The sequence below is a fragment of the Cyprinodon tularosa genome, unplaced genomic scaffold (genome assembly GCF_016077235.1).
Source record: "Cyprinodon tularosa strain WSP-4 unplaced genomic scaffold, ASM1607723v1 ctg179, whole genome shotgun sequence".
NCBI lineage: Eukaryota > Metazoa > Chordata > Actinopteri > Cyprinodontiformes > Cyprinodontidae > Cyprinodon > Cyprinodon tularosa.
In genome coordinates this window covers 204,184-229,539 of record NW_024038602.1, presented here as the reverse complement: position 1 = coordinate 229,539, position 25,356 = coordinate 204,184, and the positions used below count along the sequence as shown (strand labels likewise).

The window sequence follows — 25,356 nt, the reverse complement described above, 5'->3', positions numbered from 1 at the left end:
TCTTATTCTAGGCGTGAAACTGCACGCTTTGATTTTTGTGGACAACAACTATGCCTCGCTTAAGATACGTCACGCACTCCGTTGCTCTTATTGGTTGTAGATCTATCCAATTGAGTGCAGAGGCATTTTTTTTCCTGGTTCGTTCAAAACACGCCCCATAATCACAGCTCTATGGAGCAGTATCAGACTCATATTCTGACTAGAATTGAGTAGGACTACGTCAGGCTATTTATTTCCTACCTTTTGAGAGGATCTCTCATAGTGGCAGTTTCTGTCTCCATTTGCTCTAATTTCTCAGTAGGGAGTTCAGGAGGCCTGAAGTCACTTTTATCACTCCTGGGAGTCCTGAAGCCTCTCCACCAGCCACATCCACTCTCCCTCTGCCTCAGTTGAGCGGTATAGGCTGCTGTCTCGCTGGTAATCACTCCCAGCCCTGAGGTCCCATCAGGACATGCAAGCATGTCCACAGAGGCGTCTAACACCTCTGGGTCCTGTATTCGGGGGTGCGGGCTGAGAGTAGGTGGGAGTGGAGACATGGATGAATGAAGGAGGGATTCAGGGGCTTTTCTTTCATTGGAAAGCGACTTGGAACATTTGCAACTTGGGAGGGAGCTCAAGGGCTCCATTGGTGGTTCAAGTGCAATGAGGGCACCAAGCTGGGACCCTCCAGGTGAGTCCTGTTCCAGCGTTGTATCCTCTGTGACAGGTAGACGGTGGTGGAAGGGAATCACAGCTGGCCTCTTGGACTGCTTGTCAGCCTTTTCGGTCTTGTCGCTTGTTTTGTGTTTGGGCAGGGAGGTAGGGTAAAGTGACGTCCCTGAAGACAGTGAGGAGCTGGGACATGGTTGGATGCTTGCAGTGGGTGTGTTGGACATGCTGAGGTTCTGCTGCTTTAACCTGTAAACCAAATGAAAGCAATCTCTTTTAACACTCTTGAAGGAAGCACAAATCACATTTTATCAAATGTTTAAGCAAGAAATGGTAATGCAAAGGTCATGATAAAGAGTTTATCCACCTTTGAATTATTAATTGCTGCCAGAAAAATCTAAAAAAAAATGTTTAGCAGACAAATATAAAGCTATGCATTGTGTTACATAGAGAAAATTGCTTAAAAAAACGCAAATATCTTAAAAGTTTGATATGTAATTATGTATAACTTTGATTCCCCTTAATAATGTATTGTGAGTTGAATTTTATCATTAGACCATCTTGTGTCTATAGTGTGTATAGTTTTCTTAATTTAGATAAATGTTATGTTACAAAGGGTTGTAAGAGAGCAGTGGGTATTTACAGCATTTCCCAAGGTCTCCCAAACATCTCATAGAATCCATTTCCATTAACACCTTGCTACATAATTGCAAACCAACTAGGATATGGGCATCTACCTAACCAGAGAGGCTAATCATCACTATGGAGGAGTTGCAGACATCGGCAGCTCTGTTTGGAGGATTGCTCCAATCTAAAGTTAATTCTAAAGTTACCTAAAACATCCAAATTAATTTCTGGATTACATTGCCCGGCTATGTCTCAGAAAAGGTGAAGAAAAAAAACAGCGGAATAATTTTGTATACAAATTAAACAGTTTGGCCACTTTCAGTCCATAATTTGCAAAAGTTTTGGTAGAAAACGAAAGCCGTTTATCATCCCAAATGAATCAACATATAGGAAAACATTTTGATGGCTGAATCATGCTGTGGAGATGCTGTTGTTTAGCAGGGAGAGGCAAGGATGGATGAATGTAAACAGTCATGGAAGAACAGCTGTTAGAAGGTGAAAAAAACTTGAGACTTGGAAGGAGGTTCACAAATCAACAGGAAAATAGCCTTACATAGTCAAAGTCTAAAATAGATGGAGTTTAAGTTATTTTGCATGAAAAAAACAGACAAAAATGTCTCTGTAAAAAAACAACAACAACAAAACAAAGAACAGCAGTATCTATAGCCAGATGTGGCTCTATAATTTATGATTTTTATGATTAAATCAATGCAACACTTTTCCTGTGAGGGAAAATCTCCTTAGACCAAACAACTTTGGGTAGCTCAGTCAGATGTGGTCCAATTTGTTTGTTGATAGACCAAGAGCAAAATAATGTGTTTAAGTCTGTAGACTTTGGTTTATTAAATGGAAATAGAAAAAAAGTAACTATACTGAAGAGAAATATCCAATGGATTACAGAACGAGTTAAAACGACAGTTGTATGTTACCTGGAGCAGCTGCAGGGTACTCTTGCTCCAAGATCATTAAAGTTCCACATAGTAACTCTGTTTGGCACTTCCTTTCTCTGCATCTCGTCAGTCAGCTGATTTGGTCTGCAGGGAAGAACCAGATCCAGAAGGATATATCAACTTATCATGAGTATTAGAGTAATAATGACAGTATTAGGAAGGAGGTTATTTAGAGGTATCATACACATGCTGGGAGTGGTTGAGGTAGCACTCCCTCCAGGCCTGGTGCACCACCTGGCAGGTCAGCTTCTTCCCAGAATGCTTCGGGCTGAAGGTGGTGATCCCCATGCTGCTATCTGGTGTGGGGACGTTAGAAGACGACGTCACGAAGCCACTGTCTGCTGCGAAGCAAAGGAACAGATACGAACCACTCAGCAACAGAGTCATAATCTCAGTCAGCAGTGAAGCATCTTATTCACCGACGCTCTTCTATCCATGAATCTAATTGCAGAGGAAAATAATCTGTCATGTGTGAAAATATCCAACTGGTGCCTTTTAACAAGATTTTGAGACCGAAATCTGACAAGGTCAGAGCGTATAACATAAGCACTTGTCATACATTAGTGGCTACCGCTGTCTAATAGGGGGGTATCATTGGGTTATTCACACATTGGTCAGTTTCTCATACTTCAAACAGACAAGCTGGGGGAAAAAAGTGTTAGAAAGGAAACAGACAATATTTATTATTTATGTAGAACTGGGAAGCACCCATGATATTAACCCATCCTCACAGTAGTCATTAAGATTCTCACAGTACGTCATAAAAAGCAACATTTAATAACAGAGCACCAAACCCTCTATTGGTTACATAAAACACATAAGCAATAAAAGTAGGCATATGAAAGCATTTATTTTATAGTCTTTAACTTATTTCATTAGTAAGGTTTACATCCAGCTGGGTTTAAATGAAGTAATGCACTTCAGGTCCATGGAGGACACCATCTTTGTGCTCTAATCACTGCTGGATGAGACGTTGGTAAACTTCTACTTATGTTGTTCTGCATTCATAATGGCAGAGAATATGTTTTGTGAAATCATTTGACAACACTTTTATAAAAATGTCTCTATGTGAAGTATAAGGGAGATTAAGTAGAAAAGGATGACTAATAAGTAAATGATTGGGCCTCATAACTTCAGTTTGATCGATTCATTAAGTTGGAATGGGACTAATACTGAAATATGAATAAATTTGTGTTTAATTAGTCTGAATGCTAATTAAACTTATGGTAAAATGTTACTGGTTCCCAGAACTTAAAGGCAATATGTATGTTACCTATAAGCAAGGGCGTAGGTCTCATTTGAACTTTGGTAGGGACACTATTGGTCTGGTGTCATTGGTGCTATGCAATATGCATGCCCTTTTTTATGCTCGATGTGAGCATCCGTACTGATAAGAGGAATTCATTGTTAAAAGAGAAAAGCAACATTTTGCTCCACTAATAAAAATGTTATATGCTCTACACTCATTAGATGCTGTTTATCAATGTTTGAAGCATCACCGGCTCTGATGAATGTGGAATTAGGACTGTTTTCCACTTTGAAAACGGTTTCATTTGAACGACTAAGAGAGAAGGTAAATACAGTATTTTCTCTTGAAGATACAGAATTGTGCAGAGTTAAACCCCACTCTAATATTTGTACCTACTATTCTCTCTCTGTATCAAGCAAAATAATACATTCATTAAAATATTAACATCACTATAAAAGTTGAACATCTGGGCTGTAGTTACTCTGTGAAGCCAATATCATGTATTTCATCTGGGGCTGAAAAAAATTAATCATATTAATTGATTATGTCAATAATCGTCAACTAATTTAGTAAGTGATTCATCATTAACTGGAGTATAGAGACTTTAAAACATACAGTAATATAAATGTAAAATGTGCCTTTCCCCACAGAGCAACCCACTTAGATCAGTGATTATATCAAAATTGTAAAAATAAAAAACAAAAAAAATGAAAACAGTAATATCAACTTAATATCGGTAAAAAGGAAACCCTCACATTTTCTTTTTTAGTTGGCTGTGGCTAAGAATCAGAAATGTTGATGGCTTACAGCCTTTATTTGCCCATTTTTCCAACAGTCTTCAGAACTCCTGGCTGACTCAGAATATTTCGTTTTATAAAAGAAAAAAAAAAGTTTTTTGTTTTTTAGTATACATGATATTAATTTTTTTTATTGGGGCTAGTTTTGTAGCCTAATATTAATTGTAGTAACCGCTGCATTCTAGTGTGAATAAATTTTCAACTAGAAAACAGCCAATCAGAGAGAGAGAAGGCGGAACTTAAGGCAGAACTTAAGGCAGAACAACCAATGAGAGTTGAGTTAAACAGCGCAGCACAGTTCCATGCGCTGCTACATGAAAGGGACAGGAGAGACCAGGCAGAGGAGCTGCGAGAGGAAAAGAAGCCACTGTTGCAACAACTACTGCTGTAAATTATAAACATGTTGCTCACATCCAATTATTGGTCGGGACAATTAGGTCGGTTCAAAATTTTGGTAGGGACATGTCCCTATGGTCCCTATGCAAACCTACGCCCATGCCTATAAGGTCCAACCATAACTTGCATTTTTCTCCCAACTACAGCTATAAAGAGGCCACCGGCAGAACTGCAGACAAGGATATGTAACTGGTTAAAATCCATTCCAGTGTTTTAATACTCATAATTCGCATTCAAAAATTCAAACAGTTATGTGGCTTTTTAATTCTTTAATGCTAAAGAAAATATAAGGAATGTCCAGGTCAGATCACAGGCTTAGATTGCCTAACAGCACTCACCCTCTGATTCCAGCTTCTGTTATACTGCCAAACATTATGTCAGAAAATCCCCATTTAACTGTGCAGCTGTCTTTTGCAGCAATAGTTTTTTAGAGTCTAATTTTATTGCTGTTTATCGACAGCAATTCCCGGTCTGTTTATGTCATTTTGTATGCCTTGCATTGTACTCAGAGGTCTCCAGCACTCATGTAGAGTAGCAGAGACCACAGTGGAAACTCTAGTCATCAAATGTTGAGGTGTTAAGACAAAGTGCTAAGTTAATGACGCAACAGAAAAAAATCCCCACATCAAGGGAAACAACGCTCAGATGTAACTAGTGACAATTTCAAACATAACAACTCAGCAAACTGATCCACATGAGAAGGGAGCTTTTTTAAAAAGGTTTCTGATGCTTCTTATAAAAAAATATATATTCTGAAATACCTGGGATAAAAGAAGAAAGTTAATAAATACGTGAAGTTTCAGTGCCATACATTTTACCTACTAAGCCCTGCACCATTCATTCGCAGTCTAATCGTTTTTTTTTCTTTTGCATAAGGTTTATACATGCATGTGTGTTACCAGAGCAGGGGTGCTCTGGTGACGTCGGTGGAGTCAGAGGCACACTGCAGTTATTCAGCTCCTTGTTGAGGCCCTGAGCTGCAGGAACAGGTGGAGGCTGCTCCACTGGTAGGTCCCCCTGGGCGATGAGCACGAAAGCAGCTGGGTAGGTCATCCTTACTCCGCCTAGGAAGATAAGAAAAATTAGCTCTGCTGTTTTGAACCAATTTGGTGTCTGTTGCACGTATTTAACAGCAAATATATATATATATATATAAAAAAAACATTTTTGAACATGTATGATCAAAACAATTTTCTTTTGTGTTTTTTTCCAGAATGTTCTTAAATGTCAATGTAAATAGCAATAAATTCAGTTTGGTCAATCACTAGCTTTGTATTCCAATAATGCAAGTGCACACTTTCAGCTAGGAAAAAACACAATCAAAGAAAAATCCTTCTACTTTCAGCTTCGTAAGGCTTTCCTCTTCAGCTGTAAAAGCTGCCTGGATCCAAACGAGTGTTAATTGTAATCAGGTCAAGTCGACGCAGTGGGATCAGACTGATTAGACTGTAAGAGAAACTTTCGGGAGTTTATAGCTAAGCTTCCAGACTCTTCCTCTCTGTCTGTTTCACTACTCCCTCATAGCTTCTAGTCATCCTCCTTCCAGGCATTTTAAAAGACAAGCGGCACTTTCAGCAGTTTCTCTGCTCCAACAGTGACAGAGCCTAATCAATGAGATGTTAACGTCTCACCGTCTGCTTTGTCAAAGCAACATCGCTGGAATTTAATGTAATAGTATTGATTACTATTTAAATGCTAAAAAGCCAGCAGTGTTATTTAATATCCACTGCCACTTGTAATAAGTGTTTTATGGAAAAGTTTTCTTTATTTGAGCACCAACTCCTTTATATCTATACCTATATAGATTTTTTTGTTGTTGTTTTTTTGTTTGCCATACCTACGATGACATCTACGGCTACATGAGAGCTTTGATCGTAGGCCTGCCCTGCTTCCTTCTGTTCCTTTTCTCCACTTCCTTCTTTGGGTGGAAGAACCATGGGATAAAAGTAGCTCCACTCCTCCATCAGCTTTCGAGCCGCTGGGTCACTCATCTTGAAGGCTTGGCCCGTTAGGGTCCCACTCAGGCCATACGGACTCAGGATCACTACACAGAGGAGAAGAAAATGATAAGAGATAGCAAGGAGATATGATCAAAAAGACTAAACATTTACATGGTCCAAAATTTTTCATTAATGTGTTGCTTTAAATTTATCTTAAAAAAGAACAAAACAAAGAATACTTTTAGAAAGTTTATTTATATCTAGTTAGAACACCAATATTACTACAGAAAATAATAATTATATTTCATTAAGTACAACAGACAAAAATACTCAAGATTATGCCTATCTAAATTAATTTTTCTGGTTAGATAAAGAATTGAGCTTTTTTATTTCTGGTTTCCACATTCATATTTATCCTCATTATGTTAGACCTAATAGTGAGATGCATGGTGTTACTGTCTGCAACACTGTACAATGAAGGCAGCAAATGGACGGTTTGTGGTGTCACCTTGGACAGGAGTAGAGGAAGTCTGTGCGAGTTGGATATGGCGCTCTGTGATGTGGTAGGCAGGCTGGTGCTGGACGATCTCAACGCTCGTGCAGACGTTACTTTCACCATGGAGGAAGAAGGAGAAGCAGCAGGACAGGTGTTCGCTGCAGGGAGAAGATAAAAACAGTGAAACTTCAAAGAGGAAACATTAAAATGACTGAAATCAAGCTTGTGTTTGAGTGGCCAGTTAAATGACATGTACAATCACCTACACAATTTCATTACACATAAATTAAGCTGATACATAACTGCTTTTTAATTTTAATTGAGACAAAGTGGACTAAAAATGTCAAACATGTCAGCTTTTGGAGATCGGACAGATGAGGGGATCTCATTTTCTGATCAGAGAACATAATCAGTCACCATGTTTATTAAAACTCAGCTGTCTTTCCAATATGATTCTTATTGCAGGTATAAATCCTCATTTGCTTGTGACTGATTGTGATGGCTGGATGTTTACATATGCAACTCTCTCTTTATTACACCAGCCTGCTTGCAGTTCATCATGCATTGCTGTGTTTTTGTTGTTGTTTTTTTTTAATCAACAAAGAGCAATTGTTGGAGCGTTATTGCAATCTATACGGCAGTGGGCGGGCTGGACGTCATTAACCGCCTCGACAGCTCCACTGATGTATATTTTTAATCTATAAACCACCTCACTACCTGGGTTTATATATATCAGAATTAAAATAAAGTCAGCAGGTACTCTAATCGCTTTGTGATTACCCTGCTGCCTATGCAATATCCCCTTTGCCCTGAGGGAGTTGGACCGCCATTTGAGCTGTAATGGATCATCAAATTCAATAAAATGGCCAGTTCCACTTGCACAGCCATAACTAAACACAGCCTATCAGAGCCGGATGTCTAAGTTTTGATGGTGACAGCCTCCAGATGGCGCTGGATTCACTCGAGAGAAGAGAAGGCAAGGTTTTACGCTTCATAAACACTCCTCAAGCTCCCTGAGAGGAAGAAAAAAAAAGAAAAATCCCAAATGACAGCAGGTGGTTTGAGCATAAGCCAGCACAATCACAGGGAGTAGAGCACAGCTAAAGTGCATACATATGCATGCCTGTGATAAACTGACACCCGGGCACTCAATGCTTTCTCAGCCCATACATAATATCATAAGCACGCACACAGAAATCAGTGGTTGTTTATCATCTCTACAGTTCATGTTTCAACAAAAAATGAGTCAAAAATGCTTTCAATGTCACTGCCCTCCAACCTCGTCCTCTGCTCATCGTTCCAGTCACACAAAGAGCTAAATATAGGTGCACAGGGAAGCTCAGGGAAAACAGCTGCAAGTCAAGGGTACCAATCTGCTCAGGACAAATACACACATCAGCACAATTAACAGAGTGGGGTGTTTATCTCTGTCACTTTTGGCAAATTTATATTTAATATGTTTGAGACGTAGTGTTTAAGGGATCTAAAACAAAAATTTGGTACCTATCATTGCACAGTCCTCCATTCTGCTTTAAGTCCTTTAGTTAAATTAAATATTGTTGAGCAGGTTTAAAATATTTGGATGGATGGATGGATGGATGGATGGATGGATGGATGGATGGATGGATGGATGGATGGATGGATGGATGGATGGATGGATGGATGGATGGATGGATGGATGGATGGATGGATGGATGGATGGATGGATGGATACTTCAAATTAATGATAAAGATCAGAGATGATTGGAACTGGTCCAGTTCAGCTTTAAAACTTCTAATCAATAAGTCTTTCAGGCATTAAAAAACATTTTATTAACAACTCTGAACATCAAAGATCAATGGAATAATCCATGGGATATTCTGCCATTTAACACATTCTTTGTAACACTTCATGATTTAAAGATTATAAAATTAAGAGATTAACAACATCAATATACCAGGAATGTTTAAGGCTGTACATACCTCTAACTGATTTACTTTATTTCTATAAGTACCATAGTTTTATACTACTTCTCCCTGTTTATTTATTTGGACAAATTTATATTTAATATTCCCTTTTAATATTCGCCTGTTTTTGCTTCACTGTTCCAAAACTCTGGAAAGATTTGCCACTACATATTCTCTTTCCACTTTGACCATTTTTAAATCTTTTTTACAGTTAAATTTTTTCTCTCTGCGGTTTAATACTCAATGATGTTATTGTTTATTGATTTTTTTTTTTTTTGTTTGTTTCCGGGACAAAAGAAACAGATATGTTCTCTATATTGCTTTTACTTTTTTATTTTATATTGTTTTTGTTAATCTTAAGTGCATTTAATGGTTTTTTGTATTTCTGCTTTTCAGCAGCCTTTCGTCCTATTGTTTTTTCTTAAGTGTTCCTATGAATATTTTTTATTTATCTAAGAATTATTAGAAATATCCTTTTAATTATTGTCTTCAAATTTGCTTAACTTTAATAAATTTTACTTTTCATTCAGTGTTTACCTTTTTACAAAGGGTAAAAAAAATATAAGAGCCTTTTCTCTGCAACTTTCATCAACTATCAATTTTCATTTTTCCTTAGAGCAAGAAGATCACAGGTTTGAATTCAGACCTAGGAGTACCTTCAAGAAGTTAACATGTTCTCCAAAATCTTGAGTTGTGATCTAAGTACCCTGGCTTGCTACCACAGTCCAAAAAGATTTCCTGTCTTATAGACTGGTGACCTATCCATGGAATACCACGTCTCTTACTCAATGATATCTGTAGAAAGGCACCAGTACCAAATCTACCCAGATATATAAAAAGGATGGATGGATATTTTCTATTGTCCCGTTTGTTTTTTCCTCTAATCAAGCCACAGGACATACTAAAATAAATAAGATTTTTTTTCAAAGCCAAGAAATTAATTAAATAATTTTACTTTTTATAAAAGTTTAATGTTAACAGTAATAGTTTAATGTAATAACTATGTGAAATAAAAAAAACTATTAAAAAAAAATCACCTCTCTTCCATGTTTATCTTTGTCCGAACATTTGCATGTTAATGTAGGACGAGTGAATCCCCATATAGAGAGTGTAGCATTTGATTCAGACAACCACAAAATTTTAAAGTACAAAAAAGTTAATCTTAATGCATTGATGTGTAACAGTATTTTTTTCCAACTGCAATAAAATATGACCAGTTGCAAGTCAGCAAAACAGCAGAGTAACAAAAAGAAGCATCAAACTGCAAAATGACCCACCGTGGAGATTGATGCTCCATGTCCTTTTACAAAGGGCATTTTCCTGCACAGTAAGGTGGCGTGAGCATGTGGACACACACATACTTATGCCTACCATTGGGTAGGCATAAGTATGTGTGTGAGAACGTGTGCCTGTACCGGTACAGATATTAATAAATGAGGAGGAGAGATGGGAGAGACATGTCTAAGGGCTGACAGTACAGAGAAGAGAGGAAAAGAAGAACCAATCATGAAAAGAAGAAGAAGCAGAAGAAGAAGGGAAAGAAAGCAGGAGATGATGGTGACATGGAGAATTATGTGTGAGATGTGTGGTTTGCATAACCAGGACGGAGGCAAAACTGGAAAGTTGGGAGGAGTAAGAGGAAATTAAAGAGATAAGGAAAGGAAGACCTGAGGAGCCAGAGAAAAAGCAGTGTGAGACAGAGGAGGAAGTGAATAATTCAGTGCCACACACTGGAAATGCTGCACACATATCGATGAGATCAGAGTTTTAATAGGAGGCTACTGAGCATGATTTTATAGTGAAATCAATCAGCTAATGTAGAGGTAGGGAACACAGAGACATATTACAGTCTGTGTGAATGTGTCACTGCTCAGCTTCATATGATCTGCAGGCTCCCTCTTAAATTTAGCCTGCTATACATGACATGTGACAAATATACCAGCATGTTATGCTCTTGAGTTTGGACAGGTAAAGAACATGCACTTATCTTGTAGTTAAAGCTTGAGAATATGTTGTGTGAAGAGGCAGAGATCATTGCAGGCAGTACTTTGCAAAAATATTCTTCAAACTATTTGACATTTTGGGATTTCAGAAACAAAATCTTGTGTTATAGACCAAGAAAACAGAGCCTGACGTTTTTTCCCAAATAGAAATATTTAATGTATTCTTTGTTGCAACATTGTTCATGCTCCATCATATTAAATGGAAGTAAAAACTAGACTCCTTCAGCAGCGTTTGACCATTCCACCCCTGGAAGTCAGGCATCCTGAACCTTTTAGATGTGATTCTGCTTCACCATATCCAAGTTAGATAATCAGGTCATCAAAGGGGATTCAGGAGAACTTGACTGCATATTGAGAAGGTCATCCAGCCCTTTGATTCACAAGTGAGGAAACAGATGCAAATAAAAGATGCAGGACACAGGACCTGGAGAACTGTAACAGAGGAACCCTGTCCTAGAGTATAGTAGTAGACAAATCTATGGTAGAACGATTAGATGGTGAAGTATTTAGTGGATATTTAGCGATGTTCTGTGGGTAAATAGGACATTATGCTTTCCACAAGGTTTTTACAGCCTCCTACAGATTGTTTTCCATAACTGCTTTCAATTCAGCCTCATCTATCCTCCAATAAACTCTAGCCAGCTTCTCTGCATCTATTAAAGGAAAGGTTCCCTCTGCTTGGTTTACAGTGGTGTGAACAGTGTTATTGACATTAATGAATAACACAGAATTTAGCTTGTAGGTAAAAAAGTCTCTCTTTTAATCTGACAAACTTCTTCTAAATGTTTGCAGCATCCATCGTGTGGTTTATGGTGGGACTTCTTATGGCTCACAACAGTGGCTTTCCCTTGGCCATAGTTTGATAAGGGGCAGATATTCTAAACACATAAAAGTTGGGGTGACTTGGCTGCTGCGCTATATAATGCTGTCTTTGTCTGTTTTGTCAGTTGAGATGGAGAAGCTGGTTATAGTTTCTCAGTCACGCCTCGTTCTTTGAAGTCTAAAACTTACCAAAGCTTTCTACATAAGCTTTATTGTATTATTTCCTAAAGTTAAACACTGATGTGGTATAAACATAAACAGTTTCCCAAAACGGTTTATTCTTTCAATCTCTCTTGATGCGATTTTTGACATATTTTTTGGGGTAAAGCAATAAAGAGATTTTGTATTTTTATTAAAAACTAACATTTATTTAACATAATATTAAATGCATGTCATGATGGACCATATTATGTATGGTTAAATACACCGTCTTAAGTAAAAGAAGCATAAAAAGGACTTTATGAATAAAGGAGGAATAAAATATGGAGTAAAAAAAGGCTGACATCTTAATTTAGAGGCTCCATATTTATCTCAATATTTTAATCTTTAACAAAGTTAAAATATAGTATACTATGCTATTTGCCCTCCCCTTCAGAGCTTAGTGTTTCTCTGTGTTTTTTGTCACTTAAGCTCCTACAAAAATAAACTGGCATTCGTGAAGAATCTGAATGTGTAAAAAAAATACTTTGCTGAACATCAACGAAAAGCGGTTATGGCCTAACATCTGTTTGCTTTGCAGGGGAGCTGCATAACAATAGTGAAAAAAAAAAACCAAGAAAGAAAGATTAAAAAACAGCAATCCACACACTAACCATTGGTATTACGCACAAGGCTTTTATCTCTTCAAACAGATCTGTCCTAATCCGATGCCGTGATAACGGTGCTCAGACAGAAACCCCAGTCAGTTGAACTAATCAGGTATGATAGTATTTTATCTGTATTCTCCTAAATCTGGGAGGTTAATCTTCTTAAACTGAACCTTAAGTGTTTTCTCCGCCACCAGAGGAGCAGCTCCTCAAGTTATCTTCTTCCTTCAAGCTAACCCTTTTCCACACACACACGTGCGTTAAGATGCTCCACGGACGCTTGTGGACCATTGTGGAGGATGTTTACACTCTTGTAAGCTCTTGTGAGCAGCATGTGTACACATCCCTCTAAAACCACTTTCCAGAGTGCTGCTATGATTGTGTAATTTATTCTAATGCAAACACCGCACAAACCTGAAGAGTTACCATCAGACTTATTGCAAGTTAATGTAAATATTTCTGCATGTGCACATTCTGTAGTATGTACCAAAAATTTGAAGTAACATAAAGGCGAAGACACCAAGTCTGATGTATTATTCAAAGGCCCCTCATGGCTTTTAGGGAGGAATGCTATCACAATGTTTATACTCCAATTAAATTTATATGGTTACACAATAACAAGGTATCCTGCCAGAGGACAAAAGCAATGTGATTACGCTCTGAAAATGTAGTCTCTTAAATCTGAATATTTTAGGGCTGTATTACTGGAAAAAAAAAAAAGAAAAAAAAAAAATACAGTTCCAATTACAGAATTAATTAAATGGAGCTTAGATTATACAGTGCTTGGAAATCGGTTTCAAGATAAATTGATTCAGTCTCTTTAAGTTATATCTACAAGAAAGTGACTGACAATCACAACTATGGTCTAATTGTGAAGAAACATGAGACATACATAGCTTTGAGAATCCTTTGCTAATAAATTCCCCCCCAGCTTCCCATTAACTTTGAAATGCTCCCCATACACTCCTGAACAAAAACAAGATTCTCACAACATAATGCTGACACCACCAAGTTTCACTATCTGGTGGAAGAGAGTGATTTACAGCTTCGCTTTAGGCACACATAATGTTTTGCATGTCTGGCAATTGATATTTTTGTATAATACTGCCCTTAGGTGATCAGAACATCTTCTTTCATATGTTTGCTGTGTCCCATTGTGCTCAAATTGAACTAGTATTTAAATATTTGGGCTTTATTTTAACAATGACTTTCTTTTCTACAAAAGAAATAGTTGTTCTGCCAGTTGATCTAGTAACACTGCAGATCTGCAGCCAGTGCTAATTTACCTAAGGTCTCTTGGCAGCTGTTCATATCACTGAACAGTTGTTTTGATATCTTGATAAATTAAACATTTAATCAAAAACTAAGGAACTTTGCATGATGCACTTAATTTTGTTTATAATATATGTCTTTTTATCCTTTATTCTTTTCAAAGAATAAGTGCTTCTCCAACTACATCATTATGCACAAGTTTCATTTGGTATATCCTGTTTTTTTTCACAGGAACATATCTTTTATGTGTCCTTCATAAAAGGGACACTCTGTCACTCCCATAAGATCTAATAAAATGTATACAGCTTTGGGTCATAACAATAAAATATGATACATTTAAAGGATGTGAATAAACTAACATTACTAAAATTACCTGGGCTTTTTTTTTTACCCCAATTCCAAGTGACAAAACTATCTAGATACAAATATTAAGGAGCAGAAAAGACAAATGCACCAAACTGTAAAAAAAAAAAAAAAAAAAAAAAAAAAATCATAATGAATAAAATCTTGGATTGATCCAATGAAGACAAAAAATAAGAGATACAAATTAATCCCCCTGCAGAAAAGAGATCCTATGTCAAGTCAACATGTGAGCAATTGTGCAAACATTTTGCAAAATGATAGCAATTATCAAATTGTGACTAAATATATTTAGTCACACATTACATCCAGACAGTCACCACCTTCTAGTTCATTCACTCAGCGGCTACTTAGCGGCTGCCTATTAGTTCATCTAACAGGTGCTTTTTTCCTGTCAGTCTATTTTCTATTTTAATCTTTCCTAGCCCTAAATTATAGCCTTTAAAGCTCACAACATTTTACCTACTGGCAAAATGTCTCGCTCTCTCATTTTGGAACCATTTCTCCAATTCATAACTGTATAGTCTCTCAAATGTTTAGCAGACTAACCCCATCTGTCAATTTAGTATTTATATGAGAACTTAACATCGATATCACACCTAAAATTATTTAAGATAAATGACTATAGAAATGTTAAACATTACCCAATGAAAATGCAAAACGTTAAATATTTTTATGACACTTTTTTTCTTCTTTTACAAGATTTTTCTTTTTCATAAAGATGCTGAAAGCACCGCAGATTGCAGGCCTGTTTTATAGCAGAGAACAGGTCTGTTACTGTGAACTACAAATATTATTTATGCATGAGTTTATGGCCATTAGTGGAATGAAAGCTGCAATATAAAAAAAACACTGAGCGTTATACTTGGCATGCAAAGAATTGACTGAACTAATGAGGGAGACAGACTCTAATACATCCATTCAGCCGTCTATAGCGATGATTAATTTACGACCCCCCACCTTCTCTGATCCCCACCGCACCACCACCCGTACCGAGCCGCCTCACTGCTCCTCCCCTCTCAGATGCCTCGTCTCCACTTCCTCGCTCTGCATCCCTGTTACTCTCTCCCTCTGCTCCGGTCTCCCCTTGGCGTCTGATGCAATGCGTTACCAACCCAGAGAGCTTTCCTCCCATTTAGACACAAAGAGAACAGGAGAGTTGGGTTGAAAGAGAAAAGGAAAGGGGGGGCGGAGGTTTGATGGTGGCTGGGGGAATCATCTCCTGGATCTAACAAAACCCACTGTGTCCAATGGACACAAACAAGATAAACACCAGATAAGCCCTGGAAAAGGCAGCGGTGCCAAGGTGATGGAGCTGGCCTGGCTGTGAGGGCATGGTATGGATGTTAGCGTCAATACACCCCCTAATGGAGACAAAAGGCATGGTGTAGAGGTGAAGAAGAGATGTACGGAAGAAGGCCATTGTTAGTGAAGAATGTTTCAGAGTTTGCTGAAAATATTGCTGGTCAGGGATCTGCAGGTCTTCTCACTCTCAACTTCAGGGAAACTTTGTAACAGTACAAACACACGGAAATGTGGGAATATAGGGGCAGATAACTGGTGAATAACAGCGCTTCTTTAGTGTCACTGTAGGGAACAAACTGAGAGTTATAATGAAAAGTTGTTTTATTCACCTCTACAGCACACACATACGACTCGGATTTGTTTTCGGTGAGAGCTCTCAGGAACATTTCCGTCTTTTGCTCTCCATCTCTCTCCCTATCTTTGCCTTCAGGATGTTCAATAATTCAAAAAAAACGAGTCTGGATTATCTCAGCAGGGGGTGTGGAGTGTATTCCGGCGGCAGAGAGGCTTTCGAAACGAAGAGGAATTAACATGATGTACAGATGTCTCCCAGCCAGACACAAGCACAAACACACATAATGGCCTGTGCAACCTCCAAAAAAACGCTCCACTCATGTTTATATATGCGCATCTACTCTCATGCAAGTGTCTTCCTTATAACTTTCCATTCCTGTTGTTGTACTAAAACTATTTTTTCTTTATTTAATTTTATTTTATTCTCACATTCAGTTATTTCAGATTACCTCTGGTTCATTCTCCTTTAAGAATTCATATCAACAGTTTTTTGCTGTTTTCTAGGTTTTTTTGTTTAAAATATATTAAAAGCATTATTAGTCCAAGATTGAAAAGCATGAAAGAAATCTCAAAAGTTGACCTAAAAAAAACATAAATCAAAGATGTTTTGTTTTTGCTATAGTGCATTAAGTTTGGTATAGAGTAAAGTTGAAATCTCTCACCGTAATACAGACTCTGCATCAAACCTTAATAACACAAAGCAATCAGCCTCATTCCTAAACATTGTAAAGCAGACGAATGCTTTACATCTCAGACAAAAGCGGTAGAAATGAGAAAAATCGCTTAACATTGAACTTTAAAAACTTTATTTTTCATCAGCTTTAACTCTACAGTAATATTTCAGTTTTTCTGACTTGTTTTAAGCATATAATAGGTTTTGTAAAAACTTAAAATATAGACGAACTTTTATACTTTCTGTTTCTTTATATATGTGCTGGTCAATAAAAAACATGTCATGTAACATCTTCCACAGTAGGATCTTGAGTAACAAAGATGTCACAACTTACTGCAACATTAGCTTCATTCAAAAAATGCTGACATAAGCTCTTTTAAATGTGGTTTATATTCACCAGAATGCTGTAAAATGAGGAAGTAAACTTAAAAACTATGATAGAAAAACTACATTCTAAACTACACTTTTTTCAGTTTACCAAGCACTCCTCTGATTTTTACATTTCCCATTTCAATGATAACCATATATAACCAAATTTAAATGTAACTCACACATTTTACAATGTAATTATTTAATAATTCACTAAACAAAGAAAACTTTGTAGCTTAAAACTTTGTAAAACCCTAGACACCCTTTACAAAATGTGAATGTATAAATGCTTGAATTGACCTGAAGTGTAGTTGTTTTAATTAGATACACTCATTTGATTGGATTTGATAAACCTGACTGATTATCATCTACTTTCTCATGATTTAACCGTATAACTCAAAAAGAGTCTTCCTCAAATAACACTGACTGGTTAAAGTCTATAAAAATTCACAGATACAAAAATGGAAGCATAAAATATATTATAGGAAAATCTAAAGTAAGGTATATCAAAGAATCTCTAAATTGTCTGATACTTGGGTCTGTGTGCCGGTGTTACGACTGAGTGAGATATAGTAGAAACAACTCAATGAGTCATATATTCTGGAAAATATATATCTATGATTGTTTACTTGTTTTGCTGGTGAAGATTCTCAGTCATCCAGGTCATAGTCGTTCCAAAAAAAAAAAAAGGTAAAAACAATCCGCTGGACTTTGTTTCCAAGTTTAAAGACGTTTCGCTTCCAATCCAGGAAGTTTTTTTTTTTTAACTCAATGCTATTCTTGACATTTTTAATTGAAAAAGCTTCCTAGATGGGAAGTGAAACATCTTCAAACTTGGAAACAAAGTCTAGTGGATTGTTTTTTAACTTTCTTTTTTTCTGGATTTACTTGTTTTGTTTGTTTTAAGACCAGAGCAATAGTCCTATATGTATTGTGTTGAGGCGTGTTTAGCTTCAGTCCTTCAACAGTTGAGGGTATTTGTATTCTGGGAGCACAGAAGCCATGTTCTGTCTGTACCAGCTTCTTCCAGCTGCTTCTGGGGTATCCCCCATCGCTCTGAGACAACTGGGAGATATAATCTCTCCAGCAGGAGCTGCGTCAGTCCTGGGACTCCCTCTCCTCTGCAAAGGTATGTTACAGCAACCACATCACAGCTGGAGCTGAATTTAATCTCATTCATCTACTTACATCTGGGAAGGCAATAGGGCAAATGCACTAGCCATTACAGGCTATTATTCTTGCATGAATTTGATGAATTAAATTGATAGATTACAGTGGTACAAGTGGTAATATAAATGTTGAGTAAATAAATGAAATGCCTCTAAAGCTTATTAGATTATTCTATGATGGTTTCAGATTCAAATCCTTTTTTGCAAATACAGTGAATAAGCATGTAGTAACTAATTCTTCCTATTGAAACTTCCACAATAAGTATATTATCTGTTGAAGTTCCTGCCTTTTTTTTCCTTGCTTCAGTCTGCAGCATATTTCACCCAGAGAATACCTTCACAGACAGAGATGTCACCATCACATCAGCTCTGCACACCAAATTCCCCAGATATAAGCTGAATAAGTGACAAACACACTCTCTCGACGTCTCAGGCGGGGACCTCAACCTGCTCTCAGCTGCTAAAACTTGCTTTGCTATGGCACATCACGGCGCAGTGCAATCGTGTCAGCTTCTTTCTGCAGTGAGACTTCCCTGCACATCACCTACTTTGCACAACATTTTAATAACAAAGACACTATTTCAAGTAAATTCAAGTCCCTTTCTAAGGAAATATGTGGCTTTGCTGCCTCTATGCAGTGGCAGTTTTGGCTTGAACCTTTGCCCTCCTGCTGCTACCCACATAACCAAACACAACCCCGTTTCTCTCACAAGGACCAGCCTGAAGCAAAAGAAAACAAAAAAAAATCCCTTTCTTTATATAATGACCAAGCTATGTGTTTTGCTTTTTAATCAGAATTGGCTGTAATGTTAAGAATCCATTGAAAATAGGGTTTTCATGTTTCTACAAAGAGAATAAGGGTTTAAAAAATATATAGTTTAACTTGGTTGTTGAACACCCCTGAATATTTCTGATCAATATTTAAGTTTTAAATTTAAAAGTTTAGATGATCCAAATGAGGCTACGTTAATTAAAAACTAATTTATATAACCGCTTTATATAGCGCTAAAAGCATAAGGATTAAATCAGATACCGATCTCTGTCATTACGTAAATGCTTCATACTTTTAATGCAGAAGTTGTGCACTGACAGCTATGTTTTATAGTGTGGCAGTCCCCTGTGGTTCGCCACCCTGGGCAGATAGCCATATAACCCAAATCAAAAACATTCACTGCCTGTAAGCAATATGATGGTTTCTAAAATGACGGCGCTTTGATGGAAAAATAGTGATTACCCAGCAGTTAGCAAACTCAACATTTTTCAATGCGTTTGAAACAGAGCTATGTCAGAGATGTGGGGAATGTTGCATCCTGATGGCCCGGAAAAGTGGGCAGAGAGAGCAGTGAAGGGGATCTATAATGCCTGAAGCAACAAGTTGAACTGTCATCACACCCACCTCTCGTTTTACTCTGTTTCAGTCTCTCTGTCTGTCTCCCACGCTGACAACACTGTTACACAGCATGACATGTGCACACACGTACACCACACACACACACTCAGAGGCCTAACCTCTGGACACCATTCACATGCTCTGTTTCTCTTTTACAGAATCACACCATTGGCCTGCTGCTGGAATATCAAGGCTTAGCAAATACTGCATCACATGAAACTCAGTTATGCTGGCTCACAGAGTGACATTAGCACACTTTCACACAGATTTAATAAAGCATGACGTGCGGACACACACTGCCCTTTAAATGAGTGGCGTGTATAATTTCTTACCTGCTGCCCAAAGACTTTTCTTGAAGTTCATGTGGCTTAAAGAACCATTTCCCGATCCTAACGAACCCCTTATCCGTAAGACATCTGGAGCATTGAGTAAACAAAGAAAGAAAAATTAACAAAATAATCTCCTCTCTAGATTGTGAAAAAAACAGACAAGAAAGATAAAGTCATCAAGAAGAGGTTCTAACACTACTTCATAATAAATTCCCCAATTTTTAATTTGATGAAAATCAGTATAAGTGTGGAAAATATATTTTATTTTACTTATTGCTTATGAAAGAGGGCACAAAATGTGGGTACAAATTGATGGACGTACAAATTGATATGAAACACCCTGTGGAAGAAAAAAAAATGTTTTTTATATCTTTTGGGAAATTAAAAGTGACTTTAATATAAGTTCGAGGTCTTTCCTTAAGAAAAACCATAAAACTCAAAATACATAGCCTCCCTGAAGCTAGCTTATTTCATTATGTAACCAGTGCAGGAAAAGCAGTTCTCATATGATAAAATTAAGAACGCAAACTTCAAATGAGAGCAGTTCCATTGGTTAAAATGGTGCTGGGCAAGAAATGACATCTCACACTTCTAATCATCTCTACAGCTCAGTGGGGTCAGTTTCAACCTTAGACTCTGCAGCAGTCCTTAAAAAAACAACACAGATCCTGAAACGGATCCAAATTTACACAATCTTTTGAAATTAGCTATTTATGTGAGTTTTAATCTTTGAACTTGCACAGCTTTCTACATAATATGTTTTATGTTTTTATATTTTGAGACATTGTTTGTAAATAGTTTCCTGTATGCCTCGTCTGTTATATTAATCATTCAGTATAGTTTGAGTGGTATTTTATATAACACCTTTAAATCATTGAGGTCACAGCTATAATACTTTACTGCCAACTTTTTATTACTTTACAGGTTGCAACAGGATATTTTTATTTTCTAATCAGCTGTTTGTTATATCCTTTTTATGTCAGACATTTTAATACCTTGCCGAGACATACAGTATTTTAGCCCTAGAGGTATGGATTCTGGAACAATTTTAATTGCATTTTTGCTATTGGACTTACTTAAGCAGCTTTTATACTTGAATTAATCTTTTATTTATGCTGTTTATCTTTTTACAGATATCATGATCAATCTACTATGATCTCTACATTTGCACACTATTCTTCCAAATGAATAATTGCACCTTTTACCCAAAATGTATTAATATCTGGGAATAAATATCATAGATTATGTCAGTTTATTGAAATTTATGAATTTAAAAACAACTTTAAAAATAACTGAAAAGTCCTTATCGAGCATTTGGAAATCTGCATGCAGATTAATTCAGACAAAGCGTTTTAAATCCAGCAGTTAATTCACTAATATCAGTTTAGACTCTGTGGGTCTGAAAAAAATCCTAGCAAATTATGACAACTTTGAACCAAAGGTTTGCTTATTTTCACATCTAGAGGTTTTTTTTTACTGACATGATGTTTTTCCAACATTAGAACACATCTAAACGTAAAGACTTCATATCCAATTTAGCACCTTCTGCATTTGTTTTAGAAAAGTTAAGCGTAGTCATTCCGTGCCTGACAAAGAAAAACGTATCCATGTTTTTTACCCCAGCAAAAAGAGGCAAGCACAGTAGGAGGTGGGTCTTCAATCGGAATATGATCTGCTTTTGAAAAGACGAGATTTCATCACTTAGTAAATCTTTTAGGTCTCTGCTCAAATTTTCCTACTTCAGTTATTTTTACTCCTATTAGGTGCAAACTTTCCCATTGCCTGATCCAAACAGGAAAAAGGGCTTGAAGTAAAATTAAATGTATCTTGTATAGAAACATATCATGATGAAAGAGAAAACTATTGTAGATATACCGTAAGCAACCCTATCAATGAAAACGCAATGCAAACTTCACAAGCTCAGCTTCTGCTTTAAAAAGACATGAAAGAGATTAAACTGGTGAAACACTAAAGAGCACAGAACTGCTAGATAGCTATGACGTTTGCTACAGCGAGTAATTTCCAATTGTTTTTATTTGTCATTTATTATCATCATTACTAAAGTCTGAATATTATTTCTATGCACTCTAAAAATCGACAGTGAAATCAGTTATCACACAGCGCTTTCATGTGCTGATCTCTGAGCAGATTAAGACTGTGGGATACTTTATATCCACTAATAAATGATAATAAACTCAAAAGCCTGCTGCAGCGGCTCATAAATCTTTCCCCATAAATCTGGTGGAAGACATTTCCCTTTATTGACTCAACAAAACGTCTGTGTCTCATTAGCTGATTTCCCCCAGACACTGAGCACTGTCTTATTTTAAAAGTTATCACTAAGCACAGGAGCTAAACGACGCATCTATGTGAAAAACATCTTTATAACAGCTCAACCTCTAAAATAATTAAAGTCCTTTTTTATTATATTGATTAAAATCTCACCAAATTTATAAATCATTTATCTTTATATAACAACATGGGATACTCATTGGACGGACATTGCAGTATATAAAAGCAAAGCTAAAGTGATCCCTCTAGTGTTGAAACAGTAAGTTATAAAAGGAGTCAACTCCAAGGTAATAGGAAGGTTAATTCTGCCTTTCCCCTGTGATGATCACTGAGGCTTAACTTAATAGAGAGCAAATATGTGCTGCTTCATTTAACAGATGGCTCCAACTCAGAAAGGAGAGCTTTGGGTGCTTGAGCAAGTGATTCAGCACACAGATTATAATTTCATTATAATGAAACTTATAAAAGAAAAAGTAGTGTATACTTTAAACTAAGCTGTTTTGTTGTGTCTATTGAAATATGCATTAAACAATTTAGGTATATGAATTTTGAGCCCCTAAACATTTACATTACAGTTTTCCAGGAAGGTACAGTAAGCTGTATATTTTATTTTTTACATTTTAAAACATCGCAGCAGCATCCACTTTAAGCAAATATAAGCTTTAGACAGTTTTAGCCTGTTTCTCCAACTCTCCACTGATTAGTTTATTGATGCTGAAATACCTACCCCATTTTTTCCCTTTTTTTATGTTCTAATTGTCTGTGTTTCAATTAGAGTTACAAATGTTACATTTAAAATGGCTTTTGCACAAATGAAAAGTTGTAAAAATCCCCTTTTGACGGTTTTGATCTGCATAAAACAGAAAAATGCTGCAAGTTGTTGTAAATGGATTTAATATTTTGGCTTCTCACTGACTTCAAAAATACCTTCCTTTTGCAGTTCTTACAGTAAAAATCTTAACCCCATGTGTGATCTCATCCGCAGAGGGTAAATAAAAGTAGCAAAGATCTCTGTGTACCGCTGGTTTTAATGTCCTACACCCCATCAGAAGAATAAACAGTTTACTCCTGGAAAGGCAGGCATATGGAATAGGATCTATTTGATGGCCAGGGACATCTGATGTTCAGAGATAAAATCAGGGAGGCTTTTTTTATTATTTACCAGAACATGAACATTTTCTACTATTCACTTACAGCTGGAAACTAATCATCCAGCTAAGGGAGGTGATAAACCAAAGAGTGGAAGTTATGGAGGATTTACAGGGATAAAGCTAACCTAAAAAAACCTTTAATTCTTTGCAGTTATTTTTTTTTTCTCTGTCTGTGTAGCCACAGTTACAAGTCATAGTTTGTCAATATCTGCTATACTTTTTAGTATAGCCAAACTGGATAGCTTTTTCCCCCATCTATTAGCTTCAGTTTCCAAAAAGTAAAGCTATTTTAATTACATGACAATTTTCTGGGGGTCTGTCATCTTGTCTCTAAACCCAAAATAAATAAAAATGTTTTTTATTTGCCTCTTCAATGAAGCAAATTCTGACTATATATATTATTATGAAACTGTAAAATTCAAAATGTTTTAGTTATAAAAACAGATTTTCTCCACCTTATATTTTCTTTAGTTACATCTTCTTTTTCAGTGATTCTAGAGAACGTTAACTTTTATTTTTTGAAGGCAATATGGCATCTATTTGTTCTGTTCATGTGCTTTTTGGCAGAAGAATTTGGATTCTTTGGTATGACGGACCCAAAAGGCTCGGGTGCAGCTTCTTAGCCAGGGGAAACCATTTCTATTAAGTTCTATACTCTGGCAGTATTCTGGTGAAAAAATGAAGTTTGGCTGACTGCAGCTGTTAACTGTAGAAAAACCCAGAAATCTCTATGTCCCGGCATCTACTGACCTTCCTCCTATATGTGGCCTACTTTGAGGCTAAATTGCTATTGTTCCCTGGTGCTTCCATTATGTTCTATATCATGCCAACACTTGATAGTAGAACATTTAGTGAGGAAAATTGCACAAGTGGAATTACTAAACAGGTGGCATTCTTTCACAATGCCAGTGAAATTCATTAAGCTCCTAAAAGTGATTCATTCTTTCAATAATGTCTGTAGAAGCATTCAGAATGTCCAGGTGCTCGTTTTTATAGACCTGTTGTTGCAATCTCAAATTCAGTGATTTTGGTGGGTGAGAAAATATTTATAGTGCTATGGAGTAGGTGATGGAGCAAAAGAATTGCATATCAGGGCCAAAACACACTGAGTAAGTTATATTTCCCTATAAATGAAGTTGGATACAAATTAAGAAATTAATTAAGTTAGTTTAGTTAGTCTTTGTGGTTTATCCTGTTTAAATGTAAATTATATTTAAAAAATGTCACTCTGTTGCTTATCAGTTTTACCTTTCCAGCAGGTTATGTATGGCTTTAAACAGGAGGGTCCTGCACTCGTAGGACAGTCCGCATTCCCAAAGCCCCTCCTCAGCCACTGGAAGAAAGGAAAGAAAAAAAAACAATGTTATTATTCATATGAGTCATGGATAATAAAATATAGAGATGATCATATCAGAAATGATGATGCACACATACTGCTTCTCTATGTGTGGGGTGTGTGTGCACAGGGGTTGCTTGGCTGTACAGCTGTCACCCTGGCTGCACTGACATACCCCCCCCTTTTCCAGTTGTCAGCCCTTGTTAAACAGACAGTGTGAGTGTGTCTGTTTTTGTATGGGTTGATACACATGCCTGCATGTTCAGCTTTCTATATGCAAACAAACATTTCAGCTGTTCTCCTTTGTAATTTTGCGAGTCTGAAGATGTAATATTCTTATAATCAACTTTTGAGGAGCCTGTCAGACATAAGCTGCAACTACACAGATGTGTCATGTATACAATTCTGCAGCCTCCTGATTTCTTAGACCTCTGCCTGAAATGATCCCGGCAGCAGCAGCAGCTCCTCCATTTGCCCTCCCCAGGAAAAAGTGACAATACGCACACACACACTTATAAAAACATACACAGCGGCCAGTTAGCAGTGTTTCTCTTTGTTCTTCAGCATATACCTGCAGGGCTGCTGAAGAACTGGAAGACTGTGGGTGGGTGTTGTGTTTGCTGATAGGGTGGTGGCAAACAAACCAGGCATCACAGGAATACACAAGGAAAAAAAAAAAAGGAATCAGAGACAGAGAGGCAGTTCGCCTGGGGGATGGGTGGCATAAACCCCACT

The 25,356-nt window shown here is 37.0% G+C and overlaps 1 protein-coding gene across 1 annotated transcript in view; it reads right to left on the bottom strand.

The window, feature by feature from the left end:
• LOC119781543 (mediator of RNA polymerase II transcription subunit 13-like) overlaps positions 1-25,356 on the bottom strand; it is a 118,108-nt gene that overhangs the window by 17,838 nt on the left and 74,914 nt on the right. Inside the window, 8 exon segments of the mRNA XM_038282039.1 lie at positions 241-897; positions 2,205-2,309; positions 2,410-2,566; positions 5,567-5,731; positions 6,505-6,711; positions 7,116-7,261; positions 19,846-19,929; positions 24,534-24,618. Of these exon segments, the coding sequence (XP_038137967.1) occupies positions 241-897; positions 2,205-2,309; positions 2,410-2,566; positions 5,567-5,731; positions 6,505-6,711; positions 7,116-7,261; positions 19,846-19,929; positions 24,534-24,618 (1,606 nt within the window).